General features: G+C 48.1%; 1 protein-coding gene across 2 annotated transcripts; it reads left to right on the top strand.

Annotated features, from left to right (window-relative positions):
- Positions 1–113: 113 nt before the first annotated feature.
- On the top strand, positions 114–9,845 carry RCE1 (Ras converting CAAX endopeptidase 1). Of its 2 annotated transcripts, XM_089482871.1 has the most exons (8): positions 2,686–2,725; positions 4,785–4,887; positions 5,318–5,401; positions 5,570–5,648; positions 6,260–6,427; positions 7,078–7,149; positions 7,986–8,048; positions 9,052–9,845. In XM_089482871.1, the coding sequence occupies exons 3-8, from the start codon at positions 5,342–5,344 to the stop codon at positions 9,297–9,299; spliced, it is 690 nt and encodes a 229-aa protein (XP_089338997.1). In that variant the 5' UTR covers positions 2,686–2,725; positions 4,785–4,887; positions 5,318–5,341; the 3' UTR covers positions 9,300–9,845. The 2 variants fall into 2 exon arrangements, 1 of the variants encoding a protein (XP_089338997.1); XR_016272106.1 differs by lacking the exons at positions 5,318–5,401; positions 5,570–5,648; positions 6,260–6,427; ... (1 more) ...; positions 7,986–8,048; positions 9,052–9,845 and adding exons at positions 114–224; positions 404–514; positions 718–816; positions 1,428–1,560; positions 1,976–2,190 and having other exon boundaries at positions 2,623–2,740; positions 4,785–4,872.
- The last annotated feature ends 819 nt before the right edge of the window (positions 9,846–10,664 follow it).

Raw genomic sequence — 10,664 nt, 5'->3', positions numbered from 1 at the left:
ATACTCGCTCCTGTATTTAGTATTTCCAGCTTAAGCATGTGGCATCCATAACCCTTTATCCACGTCTAGCTATTTGTCATTTCCACTCTTTGTATGTTGCAGGGGACCGGCAAATGATCCTATCCCATTTTGGTCCTGTTCTCCTGTGCAGCAAGAAGGCTGTGAAAGATGCGATCCAAGGAGTGCTCCATGGCATCTTGGAGAAACACCACCGAACGGTTCAAGTGAGCATTCAGTGATCGAAACCAGGGATATTGAAGCCAAATGTTTATGAGTTTGCTTGGGGGAGAAATAATGCATAGTATTGCAGGAAGCAGACCCAAGCGTTGGGGGCATTTTGGCTTGCGCTTAGTGTGGCCTGTAAGGCATCCAGGTAACATGGAGCTTTCCTTGGTCTTCACAGGAACAACAGAAATTGGCACAAGCGTTGCCCATCATGGCAGAGGCCATATCCAGTATAGTTTCAAGCAGCACTGACCGCGAATTCAGGAGGAAGTGTTTCCAAGGTTTGCAGGTATTGCTGTATTTCGAATGATCGGGTTGGCAGCATAAAGGCTGTGCGCTTAAGGATAAGAGGAGATAGCGGTGGCCTTCCATGACAGTGAAGTGAATTTATGCTCTGAATGTAAAGGAGCTATTGAAGGTGTTGAACATATTTTGGGGATTCTGTGTGCATGTGTGTAGATACAGATGTAGTTGTAACATCTTTATCTGTAGGTTGCTGATACCCAGGAGTTCCAGGTAGCTATCAAGGAGACCTTCAACAAAGTCATTCTTAAACAATGGAAGCCCAGCAGGACCTGTGACATCAGGATGGCAAGTTTCCCTTCTTACCTCTCTTGCTGTCTATTCTTGGATACAGGTATTTTCTCCATCTTAGGAACAAAGAAACGTACTGTTGCCTTCTACTGAGTCAGACCAGTGGTCCATCTCACCAAGAGCATTGGTCAATGGCTGTGGCAGAGACTCTGCAGACATGGGCCGCTTTACCAGCACTATTTAGAAATACCAAGAATTAAGCTTGGAACCGCCTGGGTTCAGAGCACATGCCTTACCACATTTATACTACCTCTAGTCACAGCTGCAAAGAAACAATGAGTTCAACTCCCACTGAAATTATTCTGACATACCAACCAAATGTCCATTTAGCCTTTTCTGTGGCGAAACATATTCATCTTCATTGATACATGCTCAGCTGTGGGACTTTGCCCAAGCAGACCAATACCAAGCCCCAGCTTATCTCACTGGTCTGTGAGCTAGACATAGCAAGTCAACATGCACAGCTTCAGTTTTCCCCCCTCTGGTAAAAGGGATATAATAATACAGTCCCATGGCCTTATCAATCCACATGTACAGAATGTCTTGGAGGGGTCTCATTCCAGCACTGTTATTTATCAACGTAGTTTGTATCGCTTTATCTTTTTCAGCCGTTGCCCCAAAGCAATGAGGCAGGGTGGCTCAGTGCAGATGTTGTCTTACACACCACCCAACAGAAACCATTGTGTTCCTCCAGTTTTGCAGAAGTGGAAAGAGAGGGAAAAGACAGCTATGGAAAGGAAGGTAGGTAGCTCTATGTATGCACACACATGCACACAAGCATACGAGACAGAGATATTGCAATTTAGATGTCAAACTGTGACTTAAGAAACCATGCACCATCCTGCTCTGACACAGATTTCCCCAGGGATCGCAACAGTACCTTTTGAAAGGGATAAGGAAGACGTACATTGTTGGATCATATTTCCCAGCTGCTCTAGCCAGCATAGCTAATGGGAGTTAATGGATAGTGGGAGCTGCAGTCCAATGACATGTAGAGGGTTATACCTTCCTCTTATAAGTGAATGTTTCATCTATGTAAATATGGCAGAAGAATAAGAACAGCATATATGGTTTGGCTGATCTGACCCTCGCTGTATCAGTGCATGCATGCAGTACACAAAACAGATATAAATCTTGCTCGTTTTATGCCCTGCAGAACTTTTGTGCAACAGATTAGAGTTTGAGGGACTCACCCAGCTGAAGAAGAGAAGGCCAACGAGTAGAGAGTTCCTTGTGGCAGATTCAGAAGAGTCAAACGTTGCTTCGGAGGTCAGGGAAGAGAGAGAGGGATTCTCAACACTGCCAGATACTTCATGCTTTTCTAACACCAAAAGCCAAGCAATCTTTGGGAATGATGAAACTCTGTGGCAGGTATGTCAAGAAATATCCCACCATTAAACTAGAGTAGGATGACAAGACGTATCCCAGTTAATACTGTGGACCAAGAAGTGTGGGGAGTATGGTCTACACAGAGAGATAGTGAAACACCACAATATCCTTTCTCTAAAAAGTTTAAGGTGTACATATGTCACTCTCTTCCCTCCCACTACTTTACACTTTGGAGCAATAGTCAAACAAAGGGAGCATCGGCAGCCATGCACCCCACTATAGTAAGAGGCAACTAGGCTTATTCCCCAGCTTGGAGGAGAAAGCACTCTCTTACCAGAGGGCCTGGATTCCAGGTACCACTTTCCTTAGGAGCCAGTGAAAGCGGCGGGTGAGGCCCTTTTGGTTTAAACCTGGTTGTAAATCTGAAAACTGTCTTCCCCCGGATTGTTCCCACAATTTTTCTCTGTCTTGCAGGACGAGGACTTTTGGAACCAGGAGGTCTCCAACTTGGCTGAGTGGATGTTCTGAAAAATGCTCTCGATATAGGAAGATTTGTGCCATTTGGATGCTCTGTGCAGTAGGTTAATAAAAAGTAAATCCCTCACCAGTTCTTTGTAGTACAAATGTGACTCTATTGTTTACAACCCTGGTTTTTAAGGGAGGCTCAAGATGAGTGAAATGTCATACTTAAGTTAAGATGGCAGATGCTTCCAGACATTGGATGCTTAGCTTGTCATTGTGTACCTTCAAGTTATGTCTAACTTATGGTGACCCTAAGGCAAACCTATAATGGGGTTTTCTTGGCAAGATGCTTCAGAGGGACCTTACCATTGCCTTCCCTTAAGGAGCCTGAGAGCATTCCCACTTACAAACAAACCAGTTCACACCCATTTGCAATCTGGTTTAAAAGGAGTGGGAAGGAGGCCTTGGCCAAGGTTTCAGTGGGTTTCATGGCCAAGCTGGGATTCGAACCCTGGCCTCCGGAGTCGTAGTCCAACCCGTATCCTGACTTTAATTTCTTCATCTGTAAGGAAAAAAGGGAGAAGAAGTGGTAAGGAAATTCAGGGGTATTTAAAGATAAAGACATCTATCTTTAAGTACAGTATCCGGAAGGTGGGGCAAGCTTCTTTTCTGATGCTCCAGAGATGACAACACAAACCAATGGATCCAAAGGACAAGGAATGAGGTTCTCCCTAAACGTTGGGAAGAACCTCTTGACCGTAAGAGCTGTTTAAAGAGAGAGATAAGGCTGCTTTGGAAGATGGAGGACGTGTCCTGGACAAGGAGGATGTGTGGCCGCCCTGGATGGAGGACGTTTTGGGATTCTTCCTGGACAGGAGGCCAAATTGTAGGACGCGTCCTGGGAGGGAAAAGGAAGACACCCAGTAGTAGGGAAACCTTTACAGAAGTGGCCATCCTTCTCCTTGGTCCATAACACATTGCAGAAATAACCCAGTTTGGGACTGCTTTAACTGCCTTGGCTCAGTGCTAGGGAATCCTGGGAGTTGTAGTTTTGTGAGAGGCATATAATGGAACCTTCTCAACAATCTCCAACTCCCAGAACAAGTGCTTTGCAACTAAGCAAGGCTTGCTTTGCAAGAGGAGAAGGCTTCCAGCTGGGACTTGGGGGCAGGCAGGAGGCAATGCTGGCAGGCCTAGTGGGTGGAGCTGGGGGTCTGCCTTCCTTCCTCGCTTGCCTTGCTTTGCAGCAGCAGCAGCAGCAGCCCTCCTGCCTGCCTGCCTTCCTCTTCCGTGTCCCTTGCTCTGCACCCGGCCCTTCTCTCGCCTCCGCCTCCGCCTGCCTTCCCCCGGCGGCGGCGGCAGCAGCAGCAGCAGCAGGAGCAGGGCTCTCCTCCTGCTCTGCAGCAGGCAGCAAATGTCGGAGGCAGCAGCCCCTGGCCCTGGAGGAGGAGGAGGAGGAGGAGGAGGAGGCGAGGATGGGCTCCTGTGCTGGGCCTCCCTCTTCTCCTGCCTGGGCCTGGCTTGCTCCTACGTCGGCAGCCTCTACGTCTGGAAGAGCCACCTGCCCAGGTGAGCAAGGAAGTGGGAAGGAAGGAAGGAGGAAGGGAGGGAGGAATGAGAAGGAAGTGAAGGATCCCCCCAGAGGAGATAGGGAAGGAAGGGAGCGAGAGAGAGATAGGAAGGAAGGAAGGAAGGAAAGGAAAGGAAAGGAAAGAGAGAGGAAGGAAGGAAGGAAGGAAGGGAATCCAGCCTTTCCTCTCTTTTGGGAAGTGGGGGAAGGGAAGGGAAGGGAAGGGAAGGGAAGGGAAGGGAAGGGAATCCTGCCTTTCCTTTCCCTTGGGAAGTGGAGGGTCCCCCAGAGAAGGAAGGAAGGAAGGAAGGAAGGAAGGAAGGAAGGGAGAGAAAGAGGGGGGGAGAGGAAGGGAGGGAATCCCAGCTTTCCTTTTCCTTGGGAAGTGGAGGGTCTCCCAGAGGAGGAGAAAGAAGGAAGGAAGAGAGAGAGGGAGGAAGAGAGGGAAAGGATCCTGGGAAGTGGAGGGGGGTCCCTTGCAGGAGGGAGAGAAAGAAGGAAGGAAGGAAGGAAGGAAGGAAGGAAGGAAGGGAGAGTGGGAGGGAAGGAGAGAACCCCATCCCTGAGACCTTCCTGCATCTCTTAGGGGCCTTTCTCTTTCCAGGGACCACCCGGCCGTCATCAAGCGCCGCTTCACCAGCGTCCTCATCGTCTCCATCCTCTCTCCCTTCTTCATCTGGGCCTGGAAGGAGGTGACTGGCGTTAAGGTGAGACCGAGGCCCGGCTAGCTCTGCCAACACCTGGCCAGTGACCTGGAGACACCTGTCCAGATACCTGCTCTCCCTTTTGTATGTGTGTGCCACATCCAAAATACTTCTTCCGCCTGGTTTGACAGGGCTGGGGGAAGTGGGTGGCCTTTGAAATCGGGATGAACTACAGCTCCCATCGTGCCTGGCCAGTGCCTGCCTTGGCAAGGACTGATGGGCGCCAAAGTCACAACAACACCTGGAAGGCCACATCCTATACCTATTGTAGGTTCATAGACTCTTGTTATGTGTTGTTGTTCAGTGGCAAGTCTCTTCTCCACCTGAGGCCCACTGAGGTTGCAAGCACACAGGTGATCCAGGTAAAGGTGTGTTTGTGTGTTTGCTTTATTCCTTGCCTGGTGCTGATGGAGCCGTCTCCTCTTCTGCTCAGCCAGGTACATCCCTTCTTGCCCTCATGGGCTTCCGGTTGGAAGGAATCGTGCCGGCGACTCTGCTACCTCTGCTGCTAACCATGGTGAGCGAAATGTACGTCTGTTTGATAAAGCTTTGAGAAGGTCTTCTCGATGGCGGAAGAAATGGACAACCAATACCAAAGTTTGGTTGCCGATCATACAAACAATAATCCAACAAATGAAAACAGCATCCAATGTGATGACTGAAATGTTCTTGTCCATTCCTCCAGGTGTTATTCCTTGGTCCCCTTATTCAGCTCTCGATGGACTGTCCCTGGGATTTGGTGGACGGCGTCAAAGTTGCCTTCGGTAAGCCTGGTCCCATTATGTTTGGTAAGATTTTCTCAGAGGGGTTTTGCCATTGCCTTCCTATGGGTTGAGATTGTGTGACTTGGCCAAGGGTTTCCATGGCAGAGTACATGGGGATTCAAACCTTGGCCTCACACTCAAAGCACTGCGCCACACACTCCGTGAGATACCTTATACTCCCGTTCTTTTGTTTTCTCACTTTGAATCCATGCATCTTAAATCAGTATGTAGTGAAGTTGAAGGCTTTCACAGATGGCATTCATAGTTTTCTGGGCTATGTGGCCGCGTTCTGGAAGAATATATTCCTGACGTTTCGCCTGCATCTTTGGTTGGCATCTTCAGAGGCAAAGATGCCAGCCAGAGATGCGGGCGAAACGTCAGGAATAAGCTCTTCCAGAATGCAGCCACATACCCGGAAAACCCACAGAAAAGCATGTACAGATTTCATGCACATCTGAATCCTAGCCATATTTTTGGGAGGAGGCAGGACTTTGCATGCAACTCGGATTAAATGCCAGCTTTGCCCATAGTAGTATAAACCCATGGAATTGACAAGAACATGTGCAAAAGAGATGGGTTGGTGTCAGTAACGCTGCTCTTGCTCCTTCCAGACCCCAGCTTCTGGGTCCTCTGCCTGACCGACATGCGCTGGCTCCGAAACCAGGTCATTGCGCCATTTACCGAGGAGCTGGTATTCCGTGCCTGCATGTTGCCCATGCTTGTCCCATGCACAGGACTGGGCACTGCCATCTTCACCTGCCCGCTGTTCTTCGGAGTCGGTGAGTACCATGTTCCCTGTAGGTATAGCAAAAGTTTCTCCCCTTGCTTTTTCCTGGACACTGGTTCTTCCATGCGCAGTGCCAACCCAGGCCCTAAGAATAATTTGCAATCTTTATCAGAGGTGAGGGTCTTTTTTGTAGCAGCCCCATTTATTGAACTTCATTCCAATGGAGGCCAAAAGTTGGCTCCATCCCTCTTGGTTTTTAAGATGGACGCTAGTAAGTTTACTGCCTCACTGGGCCTTCAGATTTTAGCCAAATCTTTGGATGGGAGATAAATGATACAGGACACATTCATTTTGGCAGGTGATCGTAGAATCAGAGTTGGAAGAGACCGCAAGGGCCATCCAGTCCAACCCCATTCTGCCATGCAGGAACTCTCAATCAAAGCATCCCATTGACAGATGGCCATTCAGCCTCTGCTTAAAGACCTCTAAGAAAGGAGACTCCACCATACTCCGAGGAAGGAGTGTGTTCCACTATCGAACAGCCCTTACTGTCAGGAAGTTCCTCCTAATGTTGAGGTGGAATCTCTTTTCCTGGAGCTTGCATCCATTGTTCTGGGTCCTAGTCTCTGGAGCAGCAGAAAACAAGCTTGCTCCCTCCTCAATATGACATCATTATATATATATGCCTTCTCTCCTCTGCAGCTCACTTTCACCACGTCATTGAGCAGCTGAGGTTCCGCCAGGGAAGCACAGCCAGCATATTCCTCTCTGCAGGTATGAGGATGCCCATGGTTTTGCCAGTTCGAAAGTGAGCACGGGACGCAATGTTCAATGTGACATGCATGTATGTTTTATATATACACCTTATCCATTTGGCCTGAAGGTAAATGTATGTGCACTGTTTTAAATAGTCCTGTATGTGAAGCAAAGTTTGGGAATGCTGAACCATCCAAAAGCCGAAGTATCACTGTCTCAGCGAACCGGGCGGGCAGTTTCAGATTTTGGAGTATTTCGGATGTTTGGATTTCTGGATAAGGGAGTTATGTGAGGCCGGCCCTATACAGGCCTCACATAACTCCACCAGCAGATATTTATCCTATTGTGTATTGGTGTAGTAGGATCATAGCCTGTGTGTGTCTATGGCCTTGAAGTTACACTTTGCCCACTCTTGACCTAGAGCAGGGGTGGAATATTCACACGGTGTAGATGCATCTGGCATGGCATAATTTTATTATTATTATTATTAGTAGTAGTAGTAGTAGTAGTGAGTGTACTTCTGCACCTTGTGAAGGTAGTAGTTGAGGAATTATGGTCCCATACAGACAGGCCAAAATAAAGCTGCTTCAAGTCACTTTGAAGGTATACTGTTTAAATGATGCATGCGTCCTAAGAGTCTGGAAGCTGCCCCAAAGCCATGATCCAGTCCTAAGGAGTAAAGTGCAGCTTTGGCGCAACTTCCAGACTCTTAGGACGCATGCATCATTGAAACAGCATACCTCCAAAGTGACTCGAAGCAGCTTTATTTTGGCCTGTCTGTATGGGGCCATTCTTGACATCCTCTTCATACCTTACTCCCCCAGTATCTGACCTATTGTTTCCTCTTTCTACAGTGTTTCAGTTCTCCTACACAGCCGTATTTGGAGCTTACACAGCCTTCATCTTCATCCGGACAGGTTGGTGAAGAAGACAGGGGGAAGGGTTGCTAAATCTTAAAAGCCTAGCCTCACTCTGAAAGCATCTACACTATAGAAATAATGCAGTTTGACACCATTTTAACTGCCGTGGCTCCAAGCTGTGGCATCCTGGGATTCATAGTTTGGCGAGGCACCATCACTCTCTGGCAGAGAGTGCTAAAGGCTCTGTAAAACTACAGACTTTCTTAACATGGAGCAACAGCACTTACATTGGTGCCAAACTGCATTATTTCTACAGTGTAGATGCACCCTCAGAGGAGCAGGTTGTGGTAAAGGATTGGAGGGAGAGGGCAAGAAATCATTAACATGAAAATCAGTGTGTGCTTTTTTCCATCTCTTTAGAACTTTTCTTCTTTTGCTTGTATGGCAATGTAAAGAGTTGGACTAAAATTCCTAAGATTATTCAGCTGAGATTTGGTTTAACAAAGCCGCAGCATTAAGATAAACTTTTGTTTTGTTGGACTGAATTTGAGAGATGGTTGGTACAGTGCCAGTGGGCATTTAGAGGGAACCGATACCCAGGCGGACCTTGATTTTACAGCTCTGTAGTTTTTCAATGTGAAGTCGAAGGCTTTCATGGCCAGCATCCATAGTTGTGGGTTTTTCAGTCTATGTGGCCATGTTCTCGAAGAGTTTATTCCTGACGTTTTGCCGGCATCTGTGGCTTTGGCATCTTCAGAGAATGATGGCATGGAAGAGAGTTTGGTGTATATATATATATATATATATATATATATATATATATATACATTTCTCCCTACCCAGGGTCACACAGAATGATGCCAGCATCCTCTGAAGATGCCAGCCACAGATGCCAGTGAAACGTCAGGAATAAACTCTTTGAGAACATGGCCACATCGCCTGAAAAAACCACAAAAAACCCTGCAGTTTTTCTTTGCGTACTCATAAGGACTAGAACCTCCTTAGGACTGAAAGGTCTCCAGTGCACCGTGTTGTTCAGACTCTGTTCCCTTTCCTGCAGGGCACCTCATTGGGCCTGTTCTCTGCCACTCCTTCTGCAACTACGTGGGCTTCCCTGCCGTCGGCGCCGCGCTGGAGCACCCGCAACGCATCCTGGTGGTCTTCTTCTACCTGCTTGGCGTGGCCCTCTTCCTCCTACTCCTCCACCCCATGACGGACCCGGCTTTCTTTGGACACCTGCCCATCTGCTCCCTCTCCAGATTGACCTCTCCCACAAAGAGCCTCAGCAGCTTCTCCTTTTGCTCCTGACGCTCATCCGGGAACTCTGTCTCCAACCGTCACCTTTGCACCTGTTTTTGGGGTGTTTTGGGGTGGGTTTCTTTTCCTCGCCCCTCCAGCCTTGGACCGTAGCTGGGTGAGGGTGCTGAACACGATCCAGTCGCTTGCCTGGCACACTTGCGGAGAAGCCATCGCCGAATCCTCTTTGCCATGGAGGTGGAGCCGGGCCTGCGTTCTTGCACATGTCTGTCCTGAGCCACTCAGCCCTTTTTGTACATCCCTGGGAGAGGGTGGGTGGAAGGCTATCTTTTTTCTTCAGGGTCCCCAAAGAGCTCTATTTTTTATTAGTAAAGGTACTTTAATGAGACCCTTGTTTCATTTCAGTGAGTGAATTGATTATGAAGAGTCACAATCTCCATGAGTTTGAATACAGCCAGTCTTTCCGCTATGTTACTTGGTTAGACTTTCCTGTTGTGTCCCAGGCTTTTGAGAATACTTGGGGACTGTGAATCCGGGTCAGTTACAGATATGTAACTCCAGCTGGCTTATCACACAATAAAAGAATGCAGAAGTTCAGTTAGATCAGCAATTCTCAACCTGTGGGTCGCATCCCCTTTGGGGGTCGAACGACCCTTTCACAGGGGTCGCCTAAGACCATTGGAAAACACATATTTCCGATGGTCTTAGGAACCGAGACACCATAATTTTATGGTTTGGGATCACCACAACATGAGGAACTGTATTAAAAGGTCGCGGCATTAGGAGGGTTGAGAACTACTGAGCTAGATAGTAGTGACTTTCTCTATGCCTTACTGCACGACGTCGCTTCAGTTCTCTTTTCCTTGGGAGATGATTGTAAAAGCAAGTCTTTCTCTAGCTGGAAAAATCTGTTTGACAAAAGACTCACTTTTACAACAGTCCTCAGAGAACCAAAGCACTATGGCACCATGTGGTAAGGCATGTAGAAAGGCATGAGTATCTGGCTGAGCGTCCGTTTTCCTTCTTTGCACAATAAGCTTGTAGGTTAGGCATCTGTAAGTAGGATAGCGAAAGGCAACCACTGTGTTGTTGCTGGCACCCTGGGCCACAAACGGATGCCTACAACTTGTACACCAAGCAAGATGGGCATGCCAAGATACCTAAGAGCCAGTCTTCACCTCTCTTTTTCATACCTGTCCTTCCTATTACCTGCCCACCCATGCCAAGAAAGATGCCGCTGAAGCCGGTGGGCATCCAGTGTGTGTGTTTTTATTAGTTCAGCATTCCTTCCAAGCAGCCCTCCCCTGATTCTGCTGGTTCCCTCCTCCTTCCCCGACTCCAGCCCCAGCATCCGTTTTGGCAGCTTACACGTTTTAAGGCTCTCGTGGTTAAGTGGGGAAGGAGGCCCCCCTTTTT

The sequence above is a fragment of the Sceloporus occidentalis genome, unplaced genomic scaffold (assembly GCF_023333645.1).
Source record: "Sceloporus occidentalis isolate IW3139 unplaced genomic scaffold, rSceOcc1.0.p SCAF_20, whole genome shotgun sequence".
NCBI classification, from domain to species: domain Eukaryota; kingdom Metazoa; phylum Chordata; class Lepidosauria; order Squamata; family Phrynosomatidae; genus Sceloporus; species Sceloporus occidentalis.
Note: the sequence above shows the minus strand (reverse complement) of the source record. Positions and strands in the feature narration are given on the sequence as shown.